At 45.4% G+C, this 14,161-nt stretch overlaps 1 protein-coding gene across 1 annotated transcript in view; it reads right to left on the bottom strand.

Annotated features, from left to right (window-relative positions):
• Positions 1–400: 400 nt before the first annotated feature.
• LOC124002178 (filamin-A-interacting protein 1-like) overlaps positions 401–14,161 on the bottom strand; it is a 33,180-nt gene continuing 19,419 nt past the window's right edge. The window contains exons 5-6 of the mRNA XM_046309512.1: positions 2,405–5,414; positions 401–1,719 (exon numbers count right to left, since the gene is read on the bottom strand). Coding sequence (XP_046165468.1) covers positions 1,507–1,719; positions 2,405–5,414 — 3,223 coding nt within the window. The 3' untranslated portion in view covers positions 401–1,506. The remainder of the gene's footprint in view (positions 1,720–2,404; positions 5,415–14,161) is intronic.

Here is a 14,161-nt window from a genome sequence, read left to right as displayed (position 1 = left end):
TCCCTCCCTCACGCTTTGACCTCATGGCATCAATGGTTGTGTCACATGACAATCTACCCTAGTGAGGTATGACTGAATCCATCCAAAATGTATCTATTCATCTCCTCAACTGAGCTTTTACTTTAACATCCCTGCTACTTCAGCCATATATGAACCATTCTTCTTTTTGTCCCACAGGCCATTTGCTCTGAGTGAATTTGCTCATATCCATATCAGCATACAAAAACCACCAGCATAGAAAATGTATTACAATTATGTTTCTTTCAATTGTTGCATCATGTTCACATTAATTCAATGTGTTCTATTATAATTGACAATGCTCATTGCTTGTGCATTGAGTTACGTTACAAACTGTAAAGGCAGTTCTATTTGATACACATTTAAATATGAGATATTTTATTTATGGCATAGACATTACAAAATATATTCTGACGCATTTTGAATTCCTATATTTCTATACATACATTTCCCATAGGGGGTTTCAGGCTAGTTAACCTTTGACTCACAACAAACCCATCTAATGACACTGGTTTGATTCTCTCATTGGTCGATTGAGCAAATTAGAAACAATCTTATTATCTTATTCTTTCATTCAGAGGGCACATGTTTGGTGATTGTAGACACAGGCAGCTTGTTAAACGAGTTGATTTTAATTGCTCTATGGCAAGTGAGCGCTCCACAACTGAAAGATGACTGTGACAATTTGGCTCTCTAGTGTATCACAGCAGAAGCATTGATGTATACGGCCATTTGTTTTGATATATTTTAAAATGTATATATTTTCCAATTTCATAACACACAGCAAGTCAATATAAACACTGCCTAGTCAGTAAATGAATGTGAGATGAATGAATTACTATAGTGAGTCTGGTTCAACTGATGCCTTGCCCAAATAATGCATCCAAAATAATGTTAGAGAACATTAACATTGTCCACTCAATGTTGCATGTATTCTCATAACAATATTCTGTAGGTCATCTTTCAAAAAAAAAATGTTATTTAAAAACCTTTACATAAAAAGGACACATTTAATTTGCTGCAAACCAAATGATATGGTCTCCATATTAAATGCAGTACAAAAATGCATAATGAAAAGCTCACTAGGTGAAACGAGTACATGAAGCAGTTAATAGCAGAACTACCTGACAATACACACGGCATGGCCTCTCCCCTTACAACATGCACACATGTCAGCGGTTATCAAACAACGCAGTTCAGTTGATTTCATCCACATTACAAACACTGAGAACAGAATATAAATAGTTTCAAAAAATATAATATATTAGATATGTGTACTGTTTTCAGTTAGACAAGAACACAATGATCAACTCAGGCTCCTGCTCAATAGAGAGGAGCCAAACGACTTTCCCTTGACTGAAAATCCCCCCTCGCTCTCTGTCTCCAGGTCATTTAATGGTGCCTCTATACTGAGCACCTTTGACCCATAGAACATCACTATGGGTTGGCAGCTTGTTTGACTTCTGTTCCCTGTTAGTGTCTCTGGCTCTAACAGCTTTTCCCTCCATTTTGAAAGGCTGTTGTGCTGCTGATTGTGGATTTCTTCAGCTCTATCCTCATGGACTGGCTTTCTGCTCTCTGCTCCAGCCTCATTCCTCCAGACATCCCCAGGGCTCCCAGCATGGCTTTGCCTGTCTTCAGGCCCTTGGACATGGGGATACGGGTGAGCCCTGCCCGGGGTGGGTGGGCATCATGCCCAGGCTGGGCGATAAAAGGGATAGGATAGAAAGAGGAGAGGGGGTGAGAGAAGAGGAGGCCACAACAGAGAAACGGGTAGAAGAAAAGGATTCATTACTGAGGGGGAATATCAATGAAAACATTTCCCTTAGAGAACATATACTATAGGAACTGTCCTTCTTTCAAGACCAACTCAGTGGGGGAGTAATGCTGAGAGTCATGTTACGGCGTATGGCAGCCTACTGGCTCTGTGCTGCCTTTCTTCTGTCAGTAAGGGTGTTTGTGTCCTGTGTGTCTGTGTGAGAATGAACACACTGAGCAGCAGCTATAAGTGACAGGATGATTGTAACATGGTGGCAGATTGCCACATCATTAGAGCTCTGTTGTCTGGAGGACTGTTGATAAAGCTCTCTCTCTGTCACGCTACCATTTGCCCCACAAAGACCTCATTATACCACCCATTCAGTGAGATGCTACCTTGTCGCCCATCAATATGTTACATAACATAAATGAATGTACATGTCCACAATCTTACAAAATCATTATTTTTCTAGTTCATAAACATAATTATTTTCATAGATTTCCTTTTATTAGATTCCTAATGTAATTGTGAGTGCATAGGGTTAACACAACTCAAAGTATAAGTTTGAACCAGTTAATAACACATTAACATAACAGCCAGGTGAATTGTTGTACTGAGGAGACTCACCACAGCTTGTGTTGGTCTGGCAGGGGTGGACGTGACTGCAGTGATGGTGATGCTGCTCATCACTTTACTGGGTGTGGGTTTGACAGCAGTGGCACTATGGCGAGGGGAGCGCAACACCGTGCCTGTGGATAACATCATCTCTCTGCTACACTCTGTTGCCATGCCGACAGGCCTAACCACCACCTTGGGTCCTGTGTTGCTGTGACCCTCCGAGGGGCCCTTATTGAACTGGGAGCCGTGCAGGTGGATGTGAATCTTGTTGTCCTCTGTGGTGGTGATGATACTGGCATTGGAATTGTACTTCCTGATCGGTGTGGGGACCATCTGTTTCTCAGGGGTCACCTTGAACACGGCCCGGCCCATGGTCATCTCCTGGGGCTCTGGGGAGGTGGACATGTTGGACACCATAGAAGCGCTAACTGTCATGATGGATATGGGTGATATGGGTCTGCCTGATGAGGAGGGGGCCTTACTGATCTCTGGTGACTTGGCCCTGGAGATGGTGGTGACGGTGACCGGGGACTTGGACCTCTCTGGTCCCCCTGGCCCGGCACTGGCTTTTCCCCTTGAAGCTGCGGCGGTGTGGGTGGGAATGATAGTGATCCGAGGCTTCTGGTGGCCCTGCAGGGTGGGACTGAGGCTGAGGCTGGAGCTGGAATAGAGGTCCTCAGTAGAACGACTGCTGATCTCCAAGGTAGCCGTGCTGTTCTCGTGGTCTGGGGTCACTCTGATGCGTAAAGGCTGCCCTTGCTTCTGGGACATGGCCAGATCAGAATGCATGGATTCACTGTTGACATGGACAGACTTGTCCAGATTACCACCCTGAGGGATGATTTCCCTCTTCCTCATCCAGGGAATCCAGGACTTCTTCATGCTGAGGTCAGCGGCAACAGAGGGTGAGTAGCGTTCATGACCACCAGCTTTCTCTGTGGGTTTCTTGAGACCCTTCTGTCGAAGATTACTCATGATGTGATTCTCTTCCTGGACGGACTTCCTGATGAACACGGCTGGGGTGTCCTCTTCTGCCGTCTCATTGGCCAGCGCATCAGTCTGAACTCCTGTGGACGCCATGGCAATGTCCACCATCCTCCTCCCGTTCAGACTGGGTCGTAGAGCGCGGCTGTGGCGCTTGGTCACCTCCAGCTCTTTGGTGAGGTGGAGGACCTCAATGCTCATGTTGTTCTTCTTCTCCTCTTCCTCTAGGAACCTCTGCTGGAGGAAGGAGTAGTCCACTTGGAGTTGAGAGAGCTGGTCTTCTTTGTGCATCAGCTCATGGATCTTCTCCTTGAGGGCTACCATGTCATTCTGCAAGTGTCTGGTGTTGGCGTTCTCTGTCCTGCAGCGCTGTCGTAGGTCTGCCTCCTGGCTCTCCACTTCTCCATTCTCTATTGCTTTAGTCCTGGCGATCTGACTCCTCATCTCCTCCACCTGCTGGGAGAGAATGTTGGCCTTGTCTTGCTCCGTCATTAACTTTTTCTCCAGCAGGTCATACTGATCCTCTGTCTTTATCAAATCTCCCTCCACAACCTCCAGCTGCTTGAGACGGTTTTTCAACCGCTCTATTTCAAACGTTAGCTCCTTCACCCTGTTGTCCTCTTTCGAACTCCCATCTGACAAGCTTCCCAGTTCCCTCTTTGCTATGTTATTTGTGGATATATTTACTGCCTCCTGCAATCCATCTGACCTCTTGTTCATTTGGATGACTTTAGAGCTCAGATCCTTGCTCTTTTCCATTTCACATGTGAGCTTAGTGCTAAGCTCTCCTTTCTCTCTGGTGAGGGTCCCAACCTTGGCCTCCATCTCTGATTTCAACTTCAGGAGCTTTTTACTCTCCTCTATCAATCTCTCAGTCACCTCCATGACCTTGACCTGCTCCACTTTGAGCATCTTACTCAGATCATCCCTCTTCTTTTCCTCTAACAGCATTCTCTCCATCATATTATTTTTCTCATCAACCATTACCATAGTGAATGATTTCAGCTTTGCCAGGTCATCTTTAAGGCCCTGCTCAGTCTTTTCCAGTCTCAGCTCAGAGGATTCCATCTCTTTCATGCGTATCTTAACGGCCACCAGTTCGTCGGCAAGCTCCTTTGACACGTCCTTCTCTCTCTCCAGAGTGGCGTGTAACTGGAAGCTCTCCGCCTTGCTGGCATTGAACGCCCCCTCTAGTCTCTCCAGTTCCACCATTCTCCTCTGGAGCTTCTCCACTTGCAGTTTGAGTTCTTTCCCTCGGCTCTCTTCCTCCTGCAACCTCTTCCTCAGCTCCCTGCACTGGGCCTCTGCCTTGGTGATCTCCTCGTCCTGCCCTTCCATCTCAAATACCCGTTTGCGGAGGTTCTCCAGTTCAGTCATTAGGTTAGAGTTCCCACAATACCCTTTGCTGATCTTGTCCCTCAGCTCGTCCAGCTCCTCCTTTGACGTCCTCAGAGCCCCGTTGCTCTCCTCCAGCTCCTCCTTTGACCTCCCCAGAGCCCATTTGCTCTCCTCCAGCTCCTCCTTTGACCTCCTCAGAGCCCTGTTGCTCTCTTCCAGCTTGTCCTCTGACCTCTTCAGAGCCCCATTGCGCTCCTCCTCTGACCTCCTCAGAGCCCTGTTGTTCTCCTCCAGCTCCTCCAGCGTGTGGGTGAGTCCAGACAGCTTGACATCCAACAGGCGGTTCTGGGACTCCTGGCTGGCCAGCTTAGCTGTAATCTCCTCCTGCTCCTGGGTAAACATGGCCTGGCACTCACTCAGCTCGCCCTCCAAGCTCAGGGCCCTCTGTCTGTCCTCCTGGGCCTGGGCACTGGCGTTGCTCAGGTCCTGCTCCCTCTGGGACAGCTGCTGGGTCAGCTCCTGGACGCTCTGGCTCTGCTGGTCCATCTGCTCCAGGTGGAGTTGCCGCTCGTCCACCAGCATCAGGGCAAAGGACTTCAGTTTGACCAGCTCCTCCCTCACCTTCTCCAGACGCTTGGTGTTCTCCTTCTCTTTACGGACCTGGTAGGCTTTCTCATTCTCCAGCAACCTCTTCAATCTGGCAAGAGAACATTTTTTTTTTACCATTAAGGATGTGTAAACTGTTCTGCTGGACTGTACATCCTAGAAGTAATTTTATATGGCGTATCATTCTGTAATGTAATCTTTCACAAAGAAAAGAAAAGAAAGAAAAGAAAAAAACATCATTCACTTCCGCCAAGCTTGATACTTTGTAGCACAATCATTTTTTGAATTTCTACAGAAATGTCAAACCATAGAGAATTGGTCTCACATGACAGGATGATTGAACACAACATAGTAAGTTAAACACTAAGATACTATTTATTTACAAGACATGACTACTGATATGTGCTGCTGCTACATACTCTTTGGGATGTATTCAATCATATTTATCAAAATGGATGAATATAAGTGATTCTCTCATATTCCCAATGAATAAACCTGGTAGGTGTTCCTCTGGATCTGTTTATTTTACTGCATAAAGGATGATCAGGATAAGGAAGGATTAATGAAAAAACACATGATTCTGTGTCACAGGGAACAATGATGGGTCAGATCAGACACTGAACCCTCCACTAATTCTTTCTGGCTCAGATAGCCATGACTCGCACACTTAATTTGGCAAAGAACTGCAGCACACTGAACGATCTAGTACACGAGGAAAAACTGCCAAAAACTCCCTTGCTGTTTTCCATCCTTGCTGCTGAAATCAAGACTGAGAAAACAAAATGTGTGTGAAAGTTTGATTGAACCCCCACTGAGCGGTCTCTTGTATGCTGTGCGTGTCCATGTGAGGAATCTCTCCACACTGAATGCAAAGTTGTCTTGGGAACTCTCCTCTCCATATTTTGCCTGAAGTTTTTATATATACAGTAAATCTCACAATGAGCTAGGATATCAACCAAGAAACATATTTCTGACTGCAGTACATTTTATACCAGCAGAAACATTTGCACTCTAAACAACTTAGACACCAACCAAAACTTACCCACTATTCTAGATGAACTACAGGAGAGTCCATGTCTAACATGTTTGCCATAGTACAGGATCCACTCCAAGTTCAAAGTTGGCATTTCTCCACAAGAACTCTACCATCACATTCCAAGCTTGTCATCAGGACAATGAAAGGTGAATAAATGCTGTGTGTGTAGCACCGGACTTTTAGCTGGTGATGTCAACTCACCCATAGGTAGTTAGGCAGAGATCTGTGGGGCTCTGGTTTAGACTGTGAGGAAGTAGGAGGGACCCTGGTCAGATGAGGGCGTTCTTTACACTCCTCCTTAATTTGTTTCCCCCCTTTCCTGTGTTCACTAACAGGCAATGTGTTTCAAGAGAAATGGCTCCTACACACAGGCTACTACAAAAGCCTGTGTACACAAGTGATTCAGACACTTCTTACATTACTTAAAGCGGTCTCCATAGACACAGCGCTGTTTTGGCTAAGCCAAATTCTGTTGATGGAAAACAATGCAAAGTAGCCCTGTGATTAATCTCCTAATACCCCTGCCTACAGACAGGAAGCTTTAAGCTCAGTAGGAGAGAGGACAGCGAGTCTGTCTGCTGTTGTGTCATCTTGGGAGACGTGGATCTGCGTTCTGCTCCATATAAAGCTGACGTATAATGGGGAAAACAGATAGGGATGAGCCAGTTCCGCTCCCTGGAGGTGAGGGGACAGACTCTATGAACACTCGGACACATGGGAACCCTGACAATGGTTTTATGAGGTGCTGACTCTGAGCGATATGGTGTGGATCAATACAGAGACCGTAGGCCTAGCACTCTACAGCTTACAGACAAACAAAGAAACTTCTGTCTTCAACAACAAGAATGAATGGCAATGCAATGAATCTGTAAATAACTATTGTCACAACTTCCACTAAAGGTGGCTCCTCTTCCTGTTCGGGCGGTGCTCGGCGGTTGTCATTGCCGGCCTACTAGCTGCCACTGATCCATTTTTCGTTTGTGTCTGTCTTATTGTTTACACCTTTGTCTTATTAGTTGATTTCGGTGGGTATATTTACCTCCGCTGCCTGCTAGTCTTTGTACGGGATTGCTTTCTGTGGTTACGTTGTTAGGGGTGCGTGGCTGCACCACAGGCTTTTCTTTTCTCACGGCAGTTGTGCCGGTTGGTATGAGTTTAGGAGTAGAGGTTTCTCCTCTGTGTGTAGCATTTATTTCCCTGTGTGTGTGTTAACCTCGTTTGGGCGTGTTTCAGTCCCATGTTGTAGTTGGGTTGGGACTGCTCAATAAACAATTGTGCCACTGGGACTTCCTTGCTCTCCTGTTCCTGATTCCTGCACCTCCCTCCTTTAGAAAATACGTAACAACTATACCTTTTTAGAGCTCATCATACTTCAAATCAAATTTGATTTGTCACATGCACCAAATTAAAGGGGAGTAGATCTTACAGTGAAATTACCTCTATACAGAGGATGCGTTGAATTCTAGATTCTAATAGAGCAGATCTTTTGTTTATGTTGAAGGATTATGAACATCGGTATCATTCAAATCCCACTGCCAAGTCAAATCACCATGTCAGCCTACTGTACAGAGTATCATCCAGCCTCTACAGCAGGGGTGGAAAACTCATTTTGCTCCACGGGCCGCATCTGGTCTTCACCGAGGTCTGGAGGAACACACTTAAAATTGGTTATATTTCCCATCATAAATTTTTTTCTAAAAATAGTCCTCTATACATTGCTTTGCATCGATTGCTCCCTGACTGTCTAGCTTCGGTTTCGATGACTGTTAGCGAGCTGGACAGAGACTTTTGAGCCATTGTAATTTCTACACAGTTTGGTTTTAGTCATTTCAATGTCGATATAAGATATTTTCACTGAAAAATGAAAAATAATAATAGAAAAATCATATTTTTTTAAATGACTCAAACCACCCCCTAGCCAAATTGAATTGGCTTGCCATCGGGATCTGGTCTGTGGGCCGTATGTTTGACACTCCTGCTCTACAGTGTGCCACTTGATCTTCATACACACTTACCCACGTCCATAAGTCATTGACACCTAAGCAATCGGCACTCTAAAATTACCCTCACACAAAGGTCACAGGCATGATGTCACTGTCAATTGGGCCTACAGCGGCAAGGTCACATTGGGGAGAAGTCACTCACACCTGACCTTCAGACGTAAAGTAGAGCTCCCTATCTCCCTGGAGAAACAATAATTCAGGAGGTAGTAACTGTGGTCAAACGGCTACCCTGTCAAATTCATCAGAGGTGTAGCAATGTCCTCAGGAGCCCCTCGTGATCTAAGGCCAAGTCAAAGTCTCCAACAAGCAGCAGCATTGACCTTTAACTTCTTTAAAATGTTGTGTTTCGTATTGGGGTTTGTAGGCATTGGGATTGCGGCTGAGTAGGGGTGTAGCATAGGTTTGGCTGCCTGAGGCGGTTCTCAATCAGAGTCAGGTGATTCTCGTTGTCTCTGATTGGGAACCATATTTAGGTAGCCGGGGTTTCACTGTGTATTTCGTGGGTGATTGTTCCTGTCTCTTCCTTGTTCACCAGACAGGCTGTATAGGTTTTTACGTTCCGTTTGTTGTTTTTGTATATTTATAAGTTATTTCATGTATCGCGATTCTTCATTAAAGAACTTGAGTAACCACCACCCTGCATTTTGGTCCGACTCTCCTTCAACAGACGAACGACGTAACAGAATCACCCACCACACACGGACGAGTGGCGTGGTAACAGGCAGCGACAGCAGGAGCAGCGAAGGGAGGACGTTATGGACAGCAGAAGAATGGAGTATACGACGTGGGAGGAAATACACAGGTGGGCGGTCGACCCAGAGGGAGTGCCGGAGCCCGCCTGGGATTCGCTGGAGCAGTGTGAAGAGGGCTATAGGAGAATGGAGTTGGAGAGACAATCATGACGGCGCAGAAGAAAGCCCAAGAGTCAGCCCCAAAAATATATTAGGGGGAGGCTCAGAGGGAGAGTGGCAGAGTCAGGAGATAGACCTGAGCCAACTCTCCTTGTTAATCGTGAGGAGCCAAGGAGGAGACCAGAACCAGAGCCGGTGTTAGAGGTGAGCGAAGCAGACACTGTGAAGGAGTTAATGGGGAAAGTGGAGTGGAGAGTAATGAGGGAGTTGCTAGCTTGGTGCTTTAGGTACAAGATTCGTCCGACGGAGCATGTCGGGGATTTGATGGCACCTGGGTCAGCGCTCCATACTCGTCCTGAGGTGCGTGTTAGTCGGCTGGTGAAAAATGTGCCAGCCTCACGGACTAGGCCTCCTGTGTACCTACCTAGCCTTGCACGTCCTGTGCCAGTCCTGCTCTCAGGCTCTCCAGTACACCTTCACGGTCCAGTCCATCCTGTGCCACCTTCACATACCAGTCCTCCGGTGGCAGCTCCCCGCACCAGGCTTCCTGTGCGTGTCCTCGATCCAGTACCACCAGTTCCAGCACCACGCACCAGGCCTTCAGTGCGCCTCGCCTGTTCAGTGCAGCCAGCGCTTTTCCCCTCTCCTGCGCTGCCGGAGTCTCCCGCCTGTTCAGCGCAGTCAGCGTTTTTCCTCCTCTCCTGCGCTGTCGGAGTCTCCCTCCTGTTCAGCGCTTCCAGGGCCTTCCTCCTCTACAGTGCTGCCGGAGCCTTCTGCCTGTTCGGAGCAGCCTGAGCTGTCAGCCTGCATGGAGCAGCCTGAGCTGTCAGACTGCATGGAGCAGCCAGAGCTGCCAGTCTGCATGGAGCAGCCAGAGCTGCTAGTCTGCATGGAGCAGCCAGAGCTGCTAGTCTGCATGGAGCAGCCAGAGCTGCCAGTCTGCATGGAGCAGCCAGAGCTGCCAGTCTGCATGGAGCAGCCAGAGCTGTCAGCCTGCATGGAGCAGCCAGAGCTGTCAGCCTGCATGGAGCAGCCTGAGCTGTCAGTCTGCATGGAGCAGCCAGAGCTGCCAGTCTGCATGGAGCAGCCAGAGCTGTCAGTCTGCATGGAGCAGCCTGAGCTGTCAATCTGCATGGAGCAGCCAGAGCTGCCAGTCTGCATGGAGCAGCCAGAGCTGCCAGTCTGCATGGAGCAGCCAGAGTTGCCAATCTGCATGGAGCAGCCAGAGCTGACAATCTGCATGGAGCAGCCAGAGCTGCCTGTCTACATGGAGCAGCCAGAGCAGCTAGATCCGCCAGTCAGCCATGATCTTCCAGATCTGCCAGTCAACCAGACTCTTCCAGATCTGCCAACCAGCCAGGATCTGCCGGAGCCAACTACCTGCCTGAGCTTCATCTCAGTACTGGGCTTCCTCTCAGTACTGGGCTTCCTCTCAGTCCCGGGCTTCCCCTCAGTCCCGGGCTTCCCCTCAGTCCCGGGCTGCCCCTCAGTCCCGGGCTGCCCCTCAGTCCCGAGCTGCCCCTCAGTCCCGAGCTTCCCCTCAGTCCCGAGCTTCCCCTCAGTCCCGAGCTGCCCCTCAGTCCCGAGCTGCCCCTCAGTCCCGAGCTGCCCCTCAGTCACGAGCTGCCCCTCAGTCATGAGCTGCCCCTCAGTTCAGTGGGGTTCTGGGTGAGGACTATTAGGCCATGGTCAGCGGCGAGGGTGGATTATCCCAGGACGCGAAGGGGAGGAACTATGACATTAATGGAGTGGGGTCCACGTCCCGAGCCGGAGCCGCCACCATGGACAGACGCCCACCCAAACCCTCCCTATGGTTTTGAGGTGCGTCCGGGAGTCCGCACCTTGGGAGTGGGGTTCTGTCACGCCTTGGTCATAGTATTTTGTGTTTTCGTTATATATTTGGTCAGGCCAGGGTGTGACATTGGTTTAAAATGTTGTGTTTCGTATTGGGGTTTTGTAGGCATTGGGATTGCGGCTGAGTAGGGGCGTAGCATAGGTTTGGCTGCCTGAGGCGGTTCTCAATCAGAGTCAGGTGATTCTCGTTGTCTCTGATTGGGAACCATATTTAGGTAGCCGGGGTTTCACTGTGTATTTTGTGGGTGATTGTTCCTGTCTCTGTGTAGTTGTTCACCAGACAGGCTGTACAGGTTTTTATGCTCCGTTTGTTGTTTTTGTATATTTATAAGTTATTTCATGTATCGCGATTCTTCATTAAAGAACATGAGTAACCACCACGCTGCATTTTGGTCCGACTCTCCTTCAACAGACGAACGCCGTTACAAATTGGACATAAATAACAGACATTATCGAACAAATCAAGCATTTATTGTGGACCTGGGATTCCTGGGAGTGCATTCTGATGAAGATCATAAAAGGTAAGGGAATATTTATCATGTCATTTCTGGTTTATGTTGACTCTAACATGGCGGCTAATTTGACTATTGTTCTGAGCGCCGTCTCAGATTATTGAATGGTTTGCTTTTTCTGTAAAGTAAAAAAAAATCTGACACAACAGTTGCATTAAGGAGAGGTATATCTATAATTCCATGTGTATAACTTGTATTATCATCTACATTTATGATGAGTATTTCTGTTGAATCGATGTGGCTATGCAAAATCACTGGATGTTTTTGGAACTAGTGAATGTAACGCGCCAATGTGAACTCAGATTTTTTTATATAAATATGAACTTTATCGAACAAAATATACATGTATTGTGTAACATGAAGTCCTATGTGTGTAATCTGATGAAGATTATTAAATGTTAGTGATTTAATTTAATCTCTATTTGTGCTTTTGTGACTCCTCTCTTTGGCTGGAAAAATGGCTGTGTTTATTGTGGTTTGGTGGTGACCTAACAATCGTTTGTGGTGCTTTCGCTGAAAAGCATATTTGAAGTCGGACACTGTGGTGAGATTAACAACAAGACTACCTTTAAAACGGTATAAAATACATGTATGTTTGAGGAATTTGAATTATGATATTTATGTTGTTTTGAATTTGGCGCCCTACACTTTCACTGGCTGTTGTCATATCATCCCGTTTTAACGGGATTGCAGCACAAAGTTAAACAACCAGACTATATGTAATGAAGGTAGTTAAACAACCAGACTATATGTAATGAAGGTAGTTAAACAACCAGACTATATGTAATGAAGGTAGTTAAACAACCAGACTATATGTAATGAAGGTAGTTAAACAACCAGACTATATTGTAATGAAGGTAGTTAAACAACCAGACTATATGTAATGAAGGTAGTTAAACAACCAGACTATATGTAATGAAGGTAGTTAAACAACCAGACTATATGTAATGAAGGTAGTTAAACAACCAGACTATATGTAATGAAGGTAGTTAAACAACCAGACTATATTGTAATGAAGGTAGTTAAACAACCAGACTATATGTAATGAAGGTAGTTAAACAACCAGACTATATTGTAATGAAGGTAGTTAAACAAGACTATATTGTAATGAAGGTAGTTAAACAACCAGACTAGTTATTGTAATGAAGGTAGTTAAACAACCAGACTATATTGTAATGAAGGTAGTTAAACAACCAGACTATAGTTAAACAACCAGACTAATGAAGGTAGTTAAACAACCAGACTATATGTAATGAAGGTAGTTAAACAACCAGACTATATTGTAATGAAGGTAGTTAAACAACCAGACTATATGTAATGAAGGTAGTTAAACAACCAGACTATATGTAATGAAGGTAGTTAAACAACCAGACTATATGTAATGAAGGTAGTTAAACAACCAGACTATATTGTAATGAAGGTAGTTAAACAACCAGACTATATTGTAATGAAGGTAGTTAAACAACCAGACTATATGTAATGAAGGTAGTTCAACAACCAGACTATATTGTAATGAAGGTAGTTAAACAACCAGACTATATGTAATGAAGGTAGTTAAACAACCAGACTATATGTAATGAAGGTAGTTAAACAACCAGACTATATTGTAATGAAGGTAGTTAAACAACCAGACTATATTGTAATGAAGGTAGTTAAACAACCAGACTATATTGTAATGAAGGTAGTTAAACAACCAGACTATATGTAATGAAGGTAGTTAAACAACCAGACTATATTGTAATGAAGGTAGTTAAACAACCAGACTATATTGTAATGAAGGTAGTTAAACAACCAGACTATATTGTAATGAAGGTAGTTAAACAACCAGACTATATTGTAATGAAGGTAGTTAAACAACCAGACTATATTGTTGAAAGTTAAACAACCAGACTATATTGTAATGAAGGTAGTTAAACAACCAGACTATATTGTAATGAAGGTAGTTAAACAACCAGACTATATTGTAATGAAGGTAGTTAAACAACCAGACTATATTGTAATGAAGGTAGTTAAACAACCAGACTATATGTAATGAAGGTAGTTAAACAACCAGACTAGTTAGACTATTGTAATGAAGGTAGTTAAACAACCAGACTATATGTAATGAAGGTAGTTAAACAACCAGACTATATGTAATGAAGGTAGTTAAACAACCAGACTATATTCTAATGAAGGTAGTTAAACAACCAGACTATATTGTAATGACGAGTTATGAACCACACAGACTGCTGGCATGTTAGGATTCACGGAACATAGGTGGAACGTTATCGGCTCTGTTTGATCATGGATTCACGGAACATAGGTGGAACGTTATCGGCTCTGTTTGATCATGGGATTCAGGATGGTCAAATGATTGTAAGTTTCATAATGACGTGGTCTATAAACATGAGATCCTGAACTCCCTTGAGCACATGTTCAGGTGCAATCAACAGTGGGTCCCTGAGAAAACACATGTTCATGATGAAACAGCATGTCACTCATCCTTTGTTTCCCTGAGGAATGTAGTTGGAGGCGCAGCAGCCTGTATGTGTCAGAGGGTTGTGGATGAAAGATGAGATGCTGTGCCTGTCAAAACACAGCCG

The sequence above is a fragment of the Oncorhynchus gorbuscha genome, linkage group LG17, assembly GCF_021184085.1.
Source record: "Oncorhynchus gorbuscha isolate QuinsamMale2020 ecotype Even-year linkage group LG17, OgorEven_v1.0, whole genome shotgun sequence".
Lineage (NCBI taxonomy): Eukaryota > Metazoa > Chordata > Actinopteri > Salmoniformes > Salmonidae > Oncorhynchus > Oncorhynchus gorbuscha.
Note: the sequence above shows the minus strand (reverse complement) of the source record. Positions and strands in the feature narration are given on the sequence as shown.